Source organism: Brachyhypopomus gauderio, chromosome 11, assembly GCF_052324685.1.
Source record: "Brachyhypopomus gauderio isolate BG-103 chromosome 11, BGAUD_0.2, whole genome shotgun sequence".
NCBI classification, from domain to species: Eukaryota; Metazoa; Chordata; class Actinopteri; order Gymnotiformes; family Hypopomidae; genus Brachyhypopomus; species Brachyhypopomus gauderio.
The window spans coordinates 21,450,319-21,467,622 of record NC_135221.1 but is presented as its reverse complement, the minus strand read 5'-3'; the positions used below and the strand labels follow the sequence as shown (position 1 = coordinate 21,467,622).

Here is a 17,304-nt window from a genome sequence, read left to right as displayed (position 1 = left end):
TATATATATATATATAAAGTGGCTGGTGAGTGGTGAGTGTTTATTAGGTACACCTTGCTAGTACCGGGTTGGACCCCCTTTCCCTTCAGAACTGCCTTAATCCTTCATGGAAGATTCAACAAGGTACTGCAAACATTCCTCAGAGAGTCTGGTCCATACTGACATGATAGCATCACACAGTTGCTGCAGATTTGTCGGCTGCACATCCATGATGTGAATCTCCCATTCCACCACATCCCAAATGTGCCCTATTGGATTGAGATCTGGTGACTGTGGAGGCCATTCAAGTACAGTGAACTAGTCATGTTCATGAAACCAGTCTGAGGTGATTTGCATTTTATGACATGGTGCGTAATCTTGCTGGAAGTAATCATCAGAAGATGGGTACACTGTGGTCATAAAGGGATGGACGTGGTCAGCAACGATGCTCTGGTAGGCTGTGACGTTGACACGATGCTCAATTGGTCAAAGTGGGCCAAAGTGTACCAGGAAAATATCCCCCACACCATTGCACCACCACCGCCAGCCTGAACCGTTGACACAAGGCAGGATGGATCCATGCTTTCATGTTGCTGATGCTAAATTCTGACCCTACCATCCAAATGTCACAGCAGAAATCGAGACTCATCAGAGTGGCACCTCACTGGATATTTTCTCTTTTTCGGACCATTCTCTGTAAACTCTAGAGATGGCCGTGCATAAAAATCCCAGTAGATCAGCAGTTTGCGTTAATGAGCAGTTGGAAAGGTGTTTCCAATAAAGTGGCTGGTGAGTGTACTTTAAAATAAACAAGTCCTAAGTGTAGCTAACGAGTCCTAACGAGACGAGACACAGGTGAGATGGATGAACACATGCACATTGAACCACACCCAAAGAAAGCACATATATAGACAAGAACAGATGCAGACTACATGTACACACGCCCGCAGGACTGTTCATTACATAAGACTTTTTTTTTTGAGAACAATGTCCGTTTGGGTAATTCATAAACTTTAAAGCAGCACTGTATCTAGTAATGCAAACTCAATCAGCATTATGATTCTGCATTTAACTGGAAATACACATCCCTTGATAGCTTGATCTTCAATATACTGTACACAAGTGGCGGATGATGGTCTTTCAAGGAGGGGAAGCTCAATTTCGGCTTGAGTGATAGAAGTCAGTCTCCAAACACAAGCAGATACAGCAAAAACCACCAGAAATAGAAGCTCGATTTGTCGCTAGTCGTTTTTAACGAAGAAAATGCTGCTAAGAGAATTAGGAAAATCTCCGGTTCAACTCAGAACAGAATGAAAAAAAAATTTTAATTAAATGCTCCCGTGGAGGTTTACACCAAAAGATTGCTGATTCACTCATTTTGCTGTCAATCAAAAACGAATTCAGCCTCAGACAGATCATCCAATCATCATGCAGAAGCTGAGCGTCCGGGCCAGCCGAGGCCAGCCCACTACCCCATAGATCCCCAGAGACGCTGAGCGTCCGATGGGCGGGACAAAGCCCAGCATTTATCCAATGGCTCGTCTCGTTTCGATGCACTCTTTGCTTCGCTACTGAGCTCTGAAGACGCTCAGCGTCCACACCGTTTAAAGCACCGTGAAGCTGCGGGACTGAGTGAGAGGAAATCTGCGTCGTTACCAGTGATAAGAAGCTGATCTGAACAAAAGTTGAGCGAGTTGTAGCGCATATTTAGTCAATGACATGTACACACAACAGTATATGTTTGATCACTTCTTTTTTGACATTTTAGGGGAAGCTGAGCTTCCCTTGCAGTCTTAGAGCAATCGCCACTGCTATACACGCCTGCAGCAGCCAACCAGCCATGACCGGTTCAGCACATTCAACATATCCTAATAGTAAAACTCAGCCGAGTGTGTGGATGCTGTGTGAGAGGTTGATCTTAACATCAATTATTAACTATGTGGTTAAATGCACATGCATTTACCTGCACTTTTTCATTACTTTGTATAGAGCATGCGGGGGTATTTGAAAATGCTATGAAGCAAGGTTGAGTTCTATCATCCACAAGTTGCTGCTAATTGGTATGTATTAATAGACTGACGTCTATGCTGTAGTTGGTGAGTTGTTAACATACTAGGATGGCCAAGTGGCTTATTTGTATTTCAGGTTTGAACAGTACAGGCAGTGATAATGGGGAGCAGGAACAGCAGCTAGAATCTCTGAGCTAGATATTAAGCTATCTAGATTGATGGGAGTTTGCCCTTTAGTTGATGCATGCATGGAAGGCATGTTGCTTCCTTGTTTACTAGATACAGGCTCTATGGTTACTACTCTTACAGAGTTATTTTTTTATCAGCACTTGCATTATGCTTCTCAGCCATTACGGGCATGTCGCTGACTTCAACTTAGAGTAGCTAATGCCTTGGAAGTCCCTTATCTTTGATATTTAGAGTTAGATATCAAAGTATTAGGCAAGAAAGTTTTGGGATGGGTCTTTTGGTGGCAAGGGATCCCATTGACACTCCGAGCAAAACCCAAAAGGCCATGGTATGGAGTTGGGAAGTTTGTTTCGTTTTGAGTTACAAATCAATAAGCAGGTAGTGAATTCTGAAGAGAGGCTAGAAAATCATGAAAGTGTTGCTGTTATGCAGTCACTCCAGGTGGAAGATCAGCCACTATATTTGTCATGCACTATATATTTTTGGCCTACATTGTCTTCAGACCACGCTGGTTATAGAGCTAATTGCTATTACTAGTTTCAGGTGTGGTTTCAGGTTAGCCCAAGGTGTGAAACTGCTGGGAGTGGCCTTACTAGCCACCAGGCAGATATATTGAGAGGTGTCCAGCTCCAGTATACAGCGGTGTCCAGTATACAGCGACTAGACAGGTTACTTCTTCTACCTCGTCCCATTCTACATCAACACAGAGGCAATCTCCTTCAAATTTGGCTAAGTATTTCTTTCTCTCACTACTTTACCATCAAGTTACTTCACTACTGCACTTTAAACATGTGTTTTTCAATACCTGCTCTTTCATCCCACAGAGCCAGATGTCAACTATCCTTACTACCCTTTCACATCCTGATTCTTTTCTATCTCTTTCCTTGGATGCAGCCACAGATACATTTCTTTCTTCACTCTCGTCTGCAGTTAACCTTTTGTGTCCTCTTTCCTCCAGGCCAGCCAGATCCTCCCCACCTGCCCCATGGCTGACTGAAGTCATACACAGCAACCGGAGAGAGCTAAGAAAGGCAGAGAGGAAGTGGACAAAGTCCCAGCTTGACTCTGACCTACACTCCTATCAAGCTCTCCTCTACAAGTTCTCAACAGAGGTTACTGCTGCCAAGTCATCCTTCTACAAGGAGAAACTGGAAGAATCAGCGTCGGATCCACGCAGGCTCTTTAGGATCTTTTCCTCTCTTCTCAAACCCCCCTCTCCCCCACCACCCTCTTCACTTACCCCGGAGGATTTTGTTACCTTCTTTGAGAAGAAGGTTAACAAAATCCGTCAGTCATTTTCCTCTTTCTCTACTTCCTTCACCAATACTCATCCTCTTGCCATTAATTCCTTGACATGTTTTTCTCCTCTTTCCACAGATGAGGTCCTACAGCTACTTAAATCCCTCTTCCAGACAGTCTCCATGGATCTGTTACCCTTCATCACATTCATCATGAACAGCTCCTTGTCATCAGGCCAGGTCCCAGCTGCATTCAAGACTGCCAGAGTGGTCCCAATTCTGAAGAAGTCCACCCTGGACAGCTCAGATGTCTGCAACTACCGAACGGTATCACTCCTTTCTTACCTATCAAAAATTCTTGAGCATGCTGTATACAACCAACTGTCTCTCTTTCTCACTCAGAACCTGCTCCAGGACCCCAACCAGTCGGGCTTCAAACCAGCACACTCAACAGAAACGGCCCTCATAGCGGTGACTGAGAAACGCCAGACTGCAAGAGCATCCAAATTGTCATCGGTTCTGATCCTTCTGGACCTCTCTGCAGCTTTTGACACGGTGAACCACAAGATCCTCCTATCTGTCCTCGCTGACCTGGGAATCGCGGGCTCTGCATGGAAGTGGTTTGAGGTTTGAAGACCAGTTTGCCAGATATGTAGCAACTCTCATAAATTAGTGGGTGCTCTTTAGGGAACAAAGTTAAGATTCCCTAGACGAGCACTGGAATTCTGAATGTGAGGAGGCATTTAGAACCATGAAAAACAAGTTGGTAACTGGACCTGTGTTTATGTATGCAAATTTTGCCAAACATTCATTTTGGAAGTAGATGCGAGTCACATGGGAATTGGGACAGTGATTTCACAAGAACAGGAGGGGAAGAAACGTCCAGTGGCATATGCAAGTCGAGGGTAGCACCCTGCAGAAAGAAAAACGTCTAACATCAGTTCTATGAAGCTGGAGCTCTTGGGGCTGAAATGGGCAGTCACTGAAAATGTCAAGAAAGTTAGAGTATTCAGGGGCTGCGGTTCCTGTGCTCCTTCCCCAATTCTGAAGAGGAACCTGAGGAGCCCTGGTTCTTTGACAGGGACTCCCCTGGGCCCTCCTTCGAGGCTCCCTACTCCCAGAGGGAGTCGTAACATTTTGGGGAGAGCGGTGGAGAGAAGGAAGGTGACTTTAATATGGAGCAGTCCTCCATCACCTCTGCTTCCAATATGGAGGTGGAAGAGGAGGGTAGCGAAGTGGCACGCCCAGGCCAAAAGATGATGCACTCCTCCATAGACAAAGTGTGCCCCTCCAAGGTAAGGAAACACTCTGATGGGGCAAATTCCGTGACCATGCAGAGGGCTGGGTCACCATCTACAAGGAGGAGGAGACAACCAACCCTGCACATGCCCAGGCGGTCTCAAATGTACGAAGTCCCATCTCTATAGCATGTCCCTCCAACGAGGCACGCCTATGCGTGCACCAGGCGTGTCCCGCTCGACTAAGCGGGTCAGAGAACATCCCCCTAGTGATGCACACACCCAGTGAATGCAACGGTCTGGAGAACACTGAAGCCACGGGACAGGCACCAAACAGGCGTGCCCCAATGAGAAAGCATAAAGAGACTGAACCAGGTATGATGGGAACATGTGGTCTTCGGGTCCAGCCCACGGTGTCTCTGAGTGGATTTGTTTGTCTGCGTTTATGTGTTGCACTATGCATGTATGTGTGTCTGTCATTTGTATCACCTGTCCCTCATCTCGTAGTTATGTGCTACACTTGTTGCTTGTTGTCATGTGCTAATTTCAGCATTTATCTCACCTTTGTTCATTGTCAATTGTTAATTGTGTAAGTCTCAGTAAACATCCATGTTGTCATTGGAGAGTCAAAACAGTCAAATAGCGCTTTGCGCTATAAGTTAAATAAGTAAATGATTGAAGACTGCTCTCATTTCAGCATCCTGCCCCACCCCCTACACGTTATACCTCACCTACCCATGATGCACTTGTGGGTGTTGTAGAAGGGGAAATGGGTATGGTAGGAGTCTGGGCGAAAGAGCAACAAGACTTCCTACATTTTGCTTATGCAAGTGCACAGCAGCAGCTGACAACAGCAGCTCTCCAGAGTACCTGCACTTCCCATAGGGATCATTCTGGGTCTAGTGACACTATAGTTTATTAGGAAAAATCATGTGCAAGGTTGGAAGAAGATCCAAGACATCTGAGACAGTATGCCATATCAGACCATAGTCTTCTAATGAAAGTGGATGAGTTTGCACCATCCTCTCAGTAGAGATTCCAGGTCCCACATGACATGGCTAGCACCGCCCCCACCTGTCAAAGTCAAAGTCAAATTTATTTATAGCGCATTTTACAACACATGTTGTCACAAGGCATCTTCATAGGACAGAACTGAGGGTGATTTCTAGACAAATCATGCCTTAGATTGCCCTTTATATAGGAAATCTGTCCCCTGTCAAACTGTTGGACAATTACTGTCAAGAAAACGATAGTGAAGAGGAGAACGTTTCCTCCTCTAGTCAATGGGTGGTGTGGTGAGAGTCGAGTTCCTGTGTTGAGAGTTAGTGTGTGTTAGTGTTGAAGCCAGTGGCAAGAACATGAATTGCCCCCTATCAGTAGCACCAGTGCCATCGAGGCCTGTAAGATATATAACCTCCCACAATCTATATAACCTCCCACAACTACTGCCCCACCAGCCTGAGGTATTGGGGGGCAGCTTTAGTGCGGTTCAGACCACCCTTAGTGCGTAGCAATGTTTCTTTAGATCCTGGTAATGGGCATGGTATTTTTCCATCACTGGGACAGTGACTTTTCAATGTGGGGGAGGATGCAGCAGGTAACAATTCTGTATGTGTGTGTGTGTGTGGGGGGGGGGGGGGGGGGGGGGGGGTGATCTTTTTATGCCTCTATTACAGATTAATGGTATGGTCGGAACTTTTACTTTGATGGCAACAGTTTGGCTAATCATGACTTTTACGTGCATATAGTCTCGTGTGATAACCGCAAAGTAGCGTTTTGACTCGTGGCGGCAAACTCAAAAAAAAAAAGCTTCGAACCAAGGAATCAAGCTTAATTTGAATCTTTAAAACAACTGTGTGGTAGAGGTTTTACTCATATTTTAAAAGCAGAGAACAGCAAGAATGTGGTAGTTACTGCTAACTAGCCAGCTGGAACTACAGCTGTGGGGGCCACGTTTTGGTGCATGTGTGTTGTATTTCTCCCTGTACGTATTAATGTGGTTTAGAAGTGAAATCGTTTAAAAGATTATGGCGATGGTACAGTAGCGTATACTGAATTTACATGATCACAGTATACTCTCTTAACCTCGATTATTAACTATGTGGCACATGCATTTACCTGCATTTTTATGCTTTGTATATAGCATAGGTATTTGAAAATGCAATGAAGCAACGTTGATTTCAATCCTTCACCAGTTGCTAATTGGTTTGTATAAATAGACCGACATCTATGCTATGTTGGTGAGTTAACATCCTAGGATGCTTAAATGGCTTTATTTGTATTTTAGGATTGAACAGTACAGTCAGTGATAATAGCCTGTTTTTCTACTTTCCTTTTTTTCTTTTATTTTTATAATCTCTCTTGCCTCTGCCACAACCTAAGTGGTATATTTAGGAAGTTGGCTTTAGACCCAAAGTTGCCTCAGTCTATTATCAGTATGCTTTTTGCTTTTTTTTTGGTGGGGGGGTGTCTGTAAAGCTTTGTTCTTAAAACTACATAATTTTATGGTTATTACCTGATTAAAGAAGTGCTCTACAGGTGTTGTGTACTGGATAATTTCAGAGGATGACTCATAATGGCCCTGCATGCTTTACTGAGTTGTGTATGTCGGTTACTATAGGGGTGATGGTACAACGCACCTGGGGAAGGGCTACATGAAACAGAACCTCCAATTAAAAAATTTCCAGAATCAGAAGATTTTTAGTTAATTGAAAATAGTGTAAATGGAAATAAACTGATTAACAGAATGGCCGATCAGGAATAGAGATAATCCAAGCACTCCTATACTAGACTATAATCCAAACATTCTTCATGCCTTGATGATGTCATTGCAAACTACAGTTGCTTTTACTGTGGGCACTGTGGGCAGTCCAGTTGTTTCTCCAGTTCATGTAAAATTACAACTACAACTGATCCCAAATTCCACTGACTCCCATTGATCCAGAAAAAAAATAAATCAGTAACAATAAAAAGGATCATATTCATATGGCAGAAATAACCTTCTTTATGTGGTCTCTGGTTTCACAAAATATTCGGTATAATGGCACTTTGTTGTTCGCATCTTTTTGGACAGCATTACAGTCCTCTGCTTAAATAAACAACCTTTGTTTTGTTTTCTAAAAACAAAGAAAAGGATGGGAAAGCCAAACTATGCACTTTGGCAAAAATACTTTTCCGTTGGCATTTTAACAAATTAGTTTTAACTGTAAATTTATCTTAACTAGCATTATTTAAGCAAGGCATTGTATTTGAATATAAAGTGTTACTAGACTTGTTTTATTAGGTTTAATCATTCTAAATCGGTAAGATTGAAATTGAGGATGTGCTGTCATAAAGTAATGAGTCAGATGAACTGATGTGAATTTTGAACAGTACTCAGTTTCACTATTGCGGTCCCCTTCTTACTAGAGGAAGTGAGCTGATAAATGAAACGTCATGATTTTTATTCCAAGCTGAAACAAATCTTCAATCAGGCCAGCGGTGGATTGTGTTGCTTATCGCAGTTGTAACAACAACAGAGCCTCTAAAATGTACCCATGGTACCAGCAGAGTCATTACCGAACTTCTCCAGGACATCGGCTCCCTGCCAGGCATGTATTGTGTTGAAAAAGTGTGTCTGCTGTAATGGTGGACAATGCATTATCATCACATTAGGGCTCAGGGGGAGAACGGTGAGAGAACTACCTATTTGGAGTGATGGACAGAGGCCCGGTTTATCGCTGGAGTCATCACCTCCAGGCAGCCTGGAGCTCTTCTGTCTCATATTCAGAGCCATGCTCTGTTGCAGGTGAGAGCTATAGCTTCCGCTGGATTCTGGCAGCCCCCGTCTGTAATACCACGAGCGGGACACTTCATCACAGCTTGGTCAGGCCCCTTCTGGAGAGTGGGATGGAAACACCTTCCATCCAGGCTAATCCATGTGGTATTGTCGTGGGCAGGAGAGCCATAAAGATTTAGTTCCAGTGGAGGTCCAGGGGTGTTTTCTGGAGGCGAATGGCCCCCAAACCACAGAGGATGTAAGTCATGGCCACCATCAGGTTCCAGTGAGACCACTGTGACTGCAGAAATGGATGATGGGAAAAGGCAAGTGGCCCTAAACCTCAGGAACACGTTAGATCTTCGTTAATTCAGCTCAAGCTGAGTAAAATGGGAACATTAAAACTGTAGATGATGGAGGAATATTTTTACTTGTAAAAAATATCGTTGGATTTAATATGCATTTAATCTACTAGAGAAATTCACAGATTCAGTTAATCATTGAATTCATAATGTCTGCAAAATTTATTTGCCAGAATGTATGATTGAAATGAATTCTAAATAAATATTAGTGAAGGTATCTCTTTCACCGTGGTACAATTAAATTCAAATGCTAATTAAATCTTCTAATTTATAGTTTTCCCCCTCCATACCATTAGAGTTATTTTGTCACTACATATACAGTGAGGAAAATAAGTATTTGAACACCCTTCTCCTACTTAGAAATCATGGAAGGGTCTGCAATTTTCATCTTGGGTTCATGTGCACTGTGAGAGACATCATCTAAAAATAATAATAATCTGGAAATCACAATGTATGATTTTTTAATAATTTGTTTGTGTATAATTAATAATTAATATTTAATTTAATAAAAAAAATTTTATTTTCCACTTTGATTTTGAGTATGATTCCAAATCCAGACCTCCATGGAATAATAATATTGATTTACATTGCTCATTTTCATGTTATTTTGTTGTCAACGCATTCTACTATGTAATAAATAAAGATTTTCAACTGGAATATTTTATTAATTGAGATCTAGGGTGTGTTCCCTTAAATGTGTACCATTACTTATTTTGGTATTCACTGTACATTGCTCATTTAGAGAAGCAGGATGTTCAGACTACAGAAGCCTGTGGCTAGAAGCTTGTGGCTGCGTACATGAATGACAGTAAATATGTGGGCCCAAACAGTGCATTACAGTTCCCAGCATGTCTCTGTGGAGTGTCTTTGAGAGACTTCAAAGCATTCACTCTTTCCCATTGATTAAGAAGATTTCCAGAATCTAAGCTCAGACAAGATGGTGGCTGGGGTCTGCCTTTCACTTGGCTCTGATTTCATAATTCGGCTGGGCCCCAATCTTAATTATGACCATTAAACCAATAAGATGATTAATAGCATGTTTATCAAAGGACATGCACTTTGGTGGTGTCAGAAAGCTCATAACAATTGCTTCTGGGATCAATCCGCAAATGATTCCTACTTTAGGGATAGATTAAAGGCTTCTTAATAACCCGTAGGAAGGGGCTCGCTGCTAAAAGACACTAATTTTACATGAAACATTTTCTTCCAATATATGCACGTCTTTATTCTCCCTAGGACTTTCTTCATAGATTTCACTGATTGTGAAACTAGTCGAAGATTTACCTCTGTGCTCTCCACTCACTGTGGTGGTGAGCCATATCCAAAGCCGGAGTGGCTAATCGGGAGATTCGGGAGGATTCCCGATGGGCCGGCTCATGTCAGTCTCTAGTTTGGGCCGATTGGGAGAGAAAAATAATTTTGGGCCGGATTTGGTCATAAAACTCCCGGGCTGAAAAAGTGTCCCACTCCGGCCCTGGCCATATCACTACATTTTGTATCATTTCCTCTTATCATACACAACTAATATCATTAGGTAATTGAGCCCTCTGTGAGTTCAAACTGGTACATCGGACCACAACGCTCTTCAGTGCTGACATTCCAGAGCAAGAAGTTAAGGACATTGAATGATATTGACTCAAGATTAGATTAAGAAAGGGAGTTTACTCCATTCTGTCAAAGACATTTGACCTAACTAGCTTCTAAATGGCTTTTTATCCTCTCAAGAGGCACCTAGAGGGATGAACTTGCAATTACAGATATGACACTGCTGCCCCCTACAGACAACTGACTGGAAAAAATCCTTGGTATGCTTAAATCTCGTCAGAAAATGTTGCTGATAGCGGAAGCGGCTTAAAAGACACTCTTTAGTGATTCATCACTTTGAAAAGTCTGTTCTATGTCTATCTTAAAAACGTATCTGTCAGTTTTAAGTCATTAGGGCTTAGGACCAGTATTATCCATTTAAGCGAATAATTTCCAGATGCAATTTGAACACATGGAGGTAAATGGAAATCGGTTGTGCTTGAGCAGACACTTTTTAGTGACTCACTCTTTTGTGCGTGCCAAAACCCAGAGAGCACAGGTATGGCCAGCAGTGATTCACGCATCTGACAGCGAGGACATGTGACTCACGACACGACAGCCCAACAGGAAGATAACAGCCAATTACACGATGGATAGTTCCAGCTGAACCAATCAGCACGTCAGCAGGGACACGGCTTGCATCCATGTGTATGCACAGCCCATTCATACTTTTATCAGCTATGACACGTCCTTGATACGAATGCATGCACATTAAAATTAACTCTCCAGACTGTAACCCAGATTGTATACTGTCTACTCTATACTGTCTACACAAGATATATATAATAAACAAAATGTGTGTGTGTGTGTGTGTGTGTGTATATATATATATATATATATATATATATATATATATATATATATATATATATATATATATACCTTATGTGTGTCTTATATTTTTGTGTATATACAACGTAATTTGATTTACATATTATTATATTGTTATTGTAAAATTCTTTCACAATGTCATAATATGAATGGACTGCACAACATTTTCGATATTACCTTAGAAAAAAAGCACATTATAATTCAAAGGATTCACACTGAGCCACAGAGGCTGTTAAAACAATTCTAAATCTCACTCTGTCTCTGCCTCCCACATCTAAAGAGCAATTTTGAAACCCCTCAGTATATGATATATATTTTTTATTCTTCACAAACACTCTTGGTTTTGCTGACCCTTTTTAACGCGTGATATATATATATATATATATATATATATATATATATATATATATATATATACATACATACATAAATTATATATCACGCGTTAAAAAATTATATATATATATATATATATATGTATATATATATATATGTAGTTGGCATGTCAAAAGGAAACCTAGCAGATGGCCTTTCACTGAATGGTGAGTCAGAGGTTATATCAGAGGAAATGACCTGTCCTTTGGTAAAACCAGAACCCCCCCCCCCCCCCCCCCCCCCCCCTATTTTGCACGCCACCAACAATGCATGCAGCAAAATGCCTGTCTAATTGCAAGCACTCAAGATTTGTCCTGACTTCACTCTGTGAATACATCTTTGAGTGGAGCGTGGGGGTGAGGGCATGAAACACTGGAATATTAGCTCATAGCTAATTTCAACAAATACACCCCAGATAAACCCTTCTTCTATTCAAAGAGCGGGCTGGAGACGTGGCTCTGTAATGGGCTTGGAGGCGGGTGGATTTAGATGGCACCTGTGTGTGCTCTTTCATGTCTGAAAAAGCTGAGGGGTTAATGGACCTCCTCCAGAGACTATAGCCACTGAAAGCCACTAGAGATTAAGGCCATTTGATTTGCCCATTAAGCACGACAGCATTAACAGGCTGGTGATTACCTCTCAGCACCTTTACTCTCGGACATGTTTGGAGAATGTAACATTACCAGTGTAGCTGCTAAGAGTTGGATCTACAATAGACAGAGATAAGAAGCCATGCATATAGTAGTTACATACAAGTGAACTATTAAATATCTGTATACAATTACAGCAGGGAGAACCTATGGTTAAAATTGATCCCTATATTGCCTCTTTTGCCCACAATGCATCACTGTACATATACTTCCTCAGTTTTTGGGGATAAGTCAGGTGTACCCATCAAACTGTAGACACAGTTCTGTTGCAGGAGGTAAGCATGTTGCTTAATGGGGTTTAACGATATACAGTCTATACATCCCATGTCACTGACCAGGTTAAGCTGCTCGGCCAAACACCCAGGTCCAACAGATTGACAACTTGGATCATAATTATGGTATTTTCATTTCAGTCTGGTTTTAAAGCTTTTCCCAGTACCAAATCTGTTTTAATTATTTGCTATTAGCTTCTAACCCCGGGGACTCATTCTTATACTTTTACACATTTCTTCTGCTTTCACACAGTTCTCTTGTTTGGAGAACTCGGTTGGCATTAAAGATACTGCTCTAGAGTGGTTTAGATCTTACTTAATTGACAGAAATGTTTCTGCTGGACTTTCTTTTATTGTTGCTGTGCATCTTTCTTGTGGAGTCCCCCAGGGTTCTGTTCTTGGCCCTATTCTATATTCTCTTTAGATACTAGCACTAGAGCCCATCCCATCTTTCCACTGTTAATGCAGATGACACAAATTTATTTACCACAGCAACAGAAAGAAAATTATTCTTTAAAGCCATTATTGGACTGCCTTGAGGACATAAAAGCTTTGATGACCTTAAACTTTTACAATTTTTATGACAAAAAGAAAAAAAAAGTATTATTCTTATGAAAACCCAAAAAGTCATTATTAGTCAAAATTATATATGACCAATTGAAAAAAATCATTTTAATTTAAAAATGTTGGCCTACTGAAAAGTATGTACAGTAAATGCACTTAATACTGCTGAAAAATTAATTTTTCATCTCCAACAAGCTTGTCTGCAGAGGAAAGCACAAAGCGCTCTAAAATGTCCTGGTAGACGGCTGCGCTGACTTTAGTCTTGATATAACACAGTGGACCTACACCAGCAGATGACATGGCTCCTCAAACCAACACTGATTGTGGAAACTTCACATTAGACCTCCAGCAGCTTGGATTGTGTGTCTCTCCACTCTTCCTCCACTCTGGGATCTTGCTTTCCAAATGAAATGCTAAATTTACTTTCATCTGAAAACAACATCTTGGACCTACACACTGTTATATCAAGACCAAAGTCAGCACAGCCGTCTACCAGGACATTTTAGAGCACTTCATGCTTCCCTCTGCCGACAAGCTTGTTGGAGATGGAAATTTCATTTTCCAGCAGGTCTTGGTGCCTGTCCACACAGCCAAAGTACTGATACCTGGTTTAATAACCACAGTATCACTGTGCTTGATTGGCCAGCAAACTTGCCTGATCTAAACCCCATATCTATGGGGTATTGTCAGGAGGAAGATGAGACACACCAGACCCAACAATACAGACAAGCTGAAGGCTGCTATAAAAGCAACCTGGGCTTCCATAACACCTCAGCAGTGCCACAGGCTGCTACATACAGTCAGTAGGCCAACAATTGTGAATTTAAAAAATCATCTTCAGTTGGTCTTATATAATATTCAAATAATCTGAGATAATGACTTTTGGGTTTTTGTTGGTTGTAAGCCATAATCAATAACATTAACAGAAATAAACACTTGAAATAGATCACTCTGTCATGAATCTATATAATATATGCGTTTCGTTTTTGTATTTAATTACTGAAACAAATTAACTTTTTGATTATATGCTAATTTACTGACATGCACCTGTAGGTCTATGTTCACTACTTTCATAAAATCTAGGCATGATAACTGAATATTTTATCTAAGGTTAAGTCCTTCTTTTAAGTCTTTTAACAATTTTGCAAGGGTCAGGTATACATGTTTTTAATTCATCCCGGCTATTCCAGGGCTCTGTCAGGATTAGTCACTCGTCTCTCTCATGCTCCCAGTCTTTTGACAGGAACTCCCAGCCATGAACACATCTCCCCTATACTGGCTTAAACCTATTTCATCACGTGGCTTTTAACTCAGCATGAGACCTACTCTTGTTTAACCACCACTGTTTTGTGATATTTTACCTTTCTTGTACAGTATGCCATTCATTTAAAAATGTCAAAACAAAATATTTTTGTCTTATTGCTCTGCATATGGTTCGGGTTTATTTAATTATGCAGCACTTTGGTCAACTGCCATTGTTTCTAAATGTGCTTAATAAATATATCAATTAAATAAACACAGAAACTCATATTTGCCTGCCAACATGATCCTAATGTTTACAGTTGTAGATTCCCAGATCTCTGAAAGCAATAACATAAAATATTATGATTGCAATTACCGGTATATTATTTATTTGGTATTCAGTCTCACTTTTCCCTTATTAACCCAGTTAGGGTTAGAAAGAGACAGTCGCTTTATCGTGTAGTGGTTATAGACGTATGTCGCCAAAGAGCTCAAGCATTTTTGTTTGGTCACCCCTGAAACCACAAATACTGTCTTGCATTGCTCCGTTAGGTCCAGGTTGCACGAGCCTCCAACTAGTCCATGGGTTAAAGCAAGAAATTTTCATTTGACTGAAAAATTTTCCTGGCAAAAGACAATGCCAGCAATTACTGAAAATGTGGTGTAGTTGGGACACGGCCTCTTTTGCCTAATTCCACATATTAAACACATTTACAAAGTATACTTATCTATCTGGGGGTCCTCTTCCAGAAAATTATTTAAAGATCAAGTCAAATTTAGTGAATCCTGGTGAGTTTTAAAAGGTATGACGGAGATAAAAAAAACAAACTATGAGAAACTATGTTCACAACTGTTCACACTGTCTTCTAACTGCTTCCAAGTAAACTAACTTGACTTCTATACTGTTTTGGTGATCTCATGCTCAATAAGGTACTTCATTAGACTGTAAAAGATAACAGTTCTGTATCAGTAACAATTTACTGTCTCATTTGGGCATGTTGCTCATTCTTTTTATAAAGACTTCAGAACTGGGGAGTTTTCAGGATTACGCGAATAATGTCCTGTACGCAGTTATCCTATCCTGACGCTGTCCTCCTCGGTCCCAAGCCGCATAACCGTGTATTCTTCCGCCGCGCACACCAAACACCAAGTTCCGTTTAGACGCACGGATCAACGTTAAACTTAATTAAGTTAAATATTTATACATATACTCGAAATGATTCGAAATAATTCGCTTTTAATCACATTATTTAATGGTGGTTTATTTCCAAAACGCCCAATCTTAACGTCTTCACGTTCTCTCATGTATCGTCCTGGAATTACAAGAGGCTCGTATTTGTTAACGTAAAGAGAACTGTTCAGTCAGACAGATATTTGTTGTGAAACTAAGTAGTTACAATTTCAAGCATTTCAAGTAGGCTACTTAGCCTAAATTCCAGCACTTTTCACACGTGAAACACAAAGCAACATTAAAATTCATCAGGTAAATGTTCATTCCCCTGTTTTGCGGGGTATTTCTTTGTACTACCAAAGAATGACGCGCCAAATAGCCTCCAGAGTTCGCGCAGGTTTGCGGGAGGTTAATGGAGTCGCGCGCTACGGTCAGGCAGGAGGGGGAGGTCACTTTTCTAGTTATGTCCGAAAATCAGAAGGTGCACCCGCAAGTCAATCAAACGACACCGCCGTCATCCATCCATCCAGTAAGAATCATATTTCGACCACAAAACAGATAGCACACGCGTGTGTGGTTTATTATGATTTGACGGATTTTTTCCCCCAAAAAATCAAATGACGGAAATCCGTCGTAGTGACGGAGAACTTTAACCCATGAACTAGTCCCAGAACTCTGATTCTGCAGCCAGCTGTCTGAGGTCATTAAGGTCATCAGCTCTTTTGGTTTGGTCTTGATGAGAACTGTCAAAGTTCAAAAGACCGCAGGGGAATTGGCTTCCAAATCTTATTAGTGCAAGTAACTTGCTACCATCAGGAGACTTGTTTAATATACCAATCAATTTTGAGATCGCTGGAGACAGATTTTTATCCGCTGGGTTAATGACCTTGTTTTAACAATAACTGGTCCTGACTACTTTTCACCCATTTCTTAACTATTTTTGTTCGCTGTTGCACCTAATTTTACAGAATTAATTCTCATAATTCTGCATCAACTCACATTATATCAGGCTTCCCCCTGAGCCATCCCAGCAGCTCAAATGCAACGTCGTCAACAGGCTGAATATCAGCTGAGCAGGAGTGCGTGCGCAACACAGTCATCCTTCTGTCGCACGGCCCCATCATCTGACGTCTCCCTTTACGGTAGAGCTGGCCCTGTTTCTCGCCGGCTGTAAGGAGACGAGTCAGAAGGGAGATGAGGTCACACATTACGCACGTAATGTTTCGCTTTAGAGCTGCCCTGTGACAGGCAGCCAGGCTTGGGCTGACCGGTAGCAGGAGCTGAACAGCCCTTTTCAAAGAGCACATTATTATCAGAACAATGCTCCGAAGATGGGCGATTGCATCCATGAAATAATGACGGACAGGATAGTAGCTACACACTCCCTGGCCATCCTCAGCTGTTATGTTACTGATCTATAATATTTTTCTATTTGTCTTTGTTTGTCTTTCAGGATCTGCCTCCCTTTTGAAATCCTAATCAGAGCTGTTGCAACAAAGATAATCTAAAATGGTTTCAGATCAGATCAAGAGAAGTCAGACATCCTTTGAATACACCAGTTTCCATTACCATTAAAGAGTTTGTCAACATAAATGCAGACTGGAAGAGGAGAAACAAAAAATACATAAAAACATAAACTAAGGCTCCAAACACCAAATCATGTATTGTTCATTCCTGATAAAAACATCAACATTAAAGTCCAAAATAGTACTGAACATTACATTATCTTAACTGCACAAGCACCCTTGGAAAAAAAAAAACCGATCACTTGACTACCCTCACACGAGCTAATTTTAAAAATATAAAAATAAATAAATGTAAAAAATGCTCTGAGAAACAAAGA

At 41.1% G+C, this 17,304-nt stretch overlaps 1 protein-coding gene across 1 annotated transcript; it reads left to right on the top strand.

The window, feature by feature from the left end:
* Positions 1–3,484: 3,484 nt before the first annotated feature.
* Positions 3,485–4,190, top strand: LOC143527389 (uncharacterized). Its single transcript, XM_077022578.1, has 2 exons — positions 3,485–3,742; positions 3,818–4,190. Exons 1-2 carry the CDS (start codon positions 3,599–3,601, stop codon positions 4,046–4,048), a joined length of 375 nt encoding a protein of 124 aa, XP_076878693.1. The 5' UTR covers positions 3,485–3,598; the 3' UTR covers positions 4,049–4,190.
* The last annotated feature ends 13,114 nt before the right edge of the window (positions 4,191–17,304 follow it).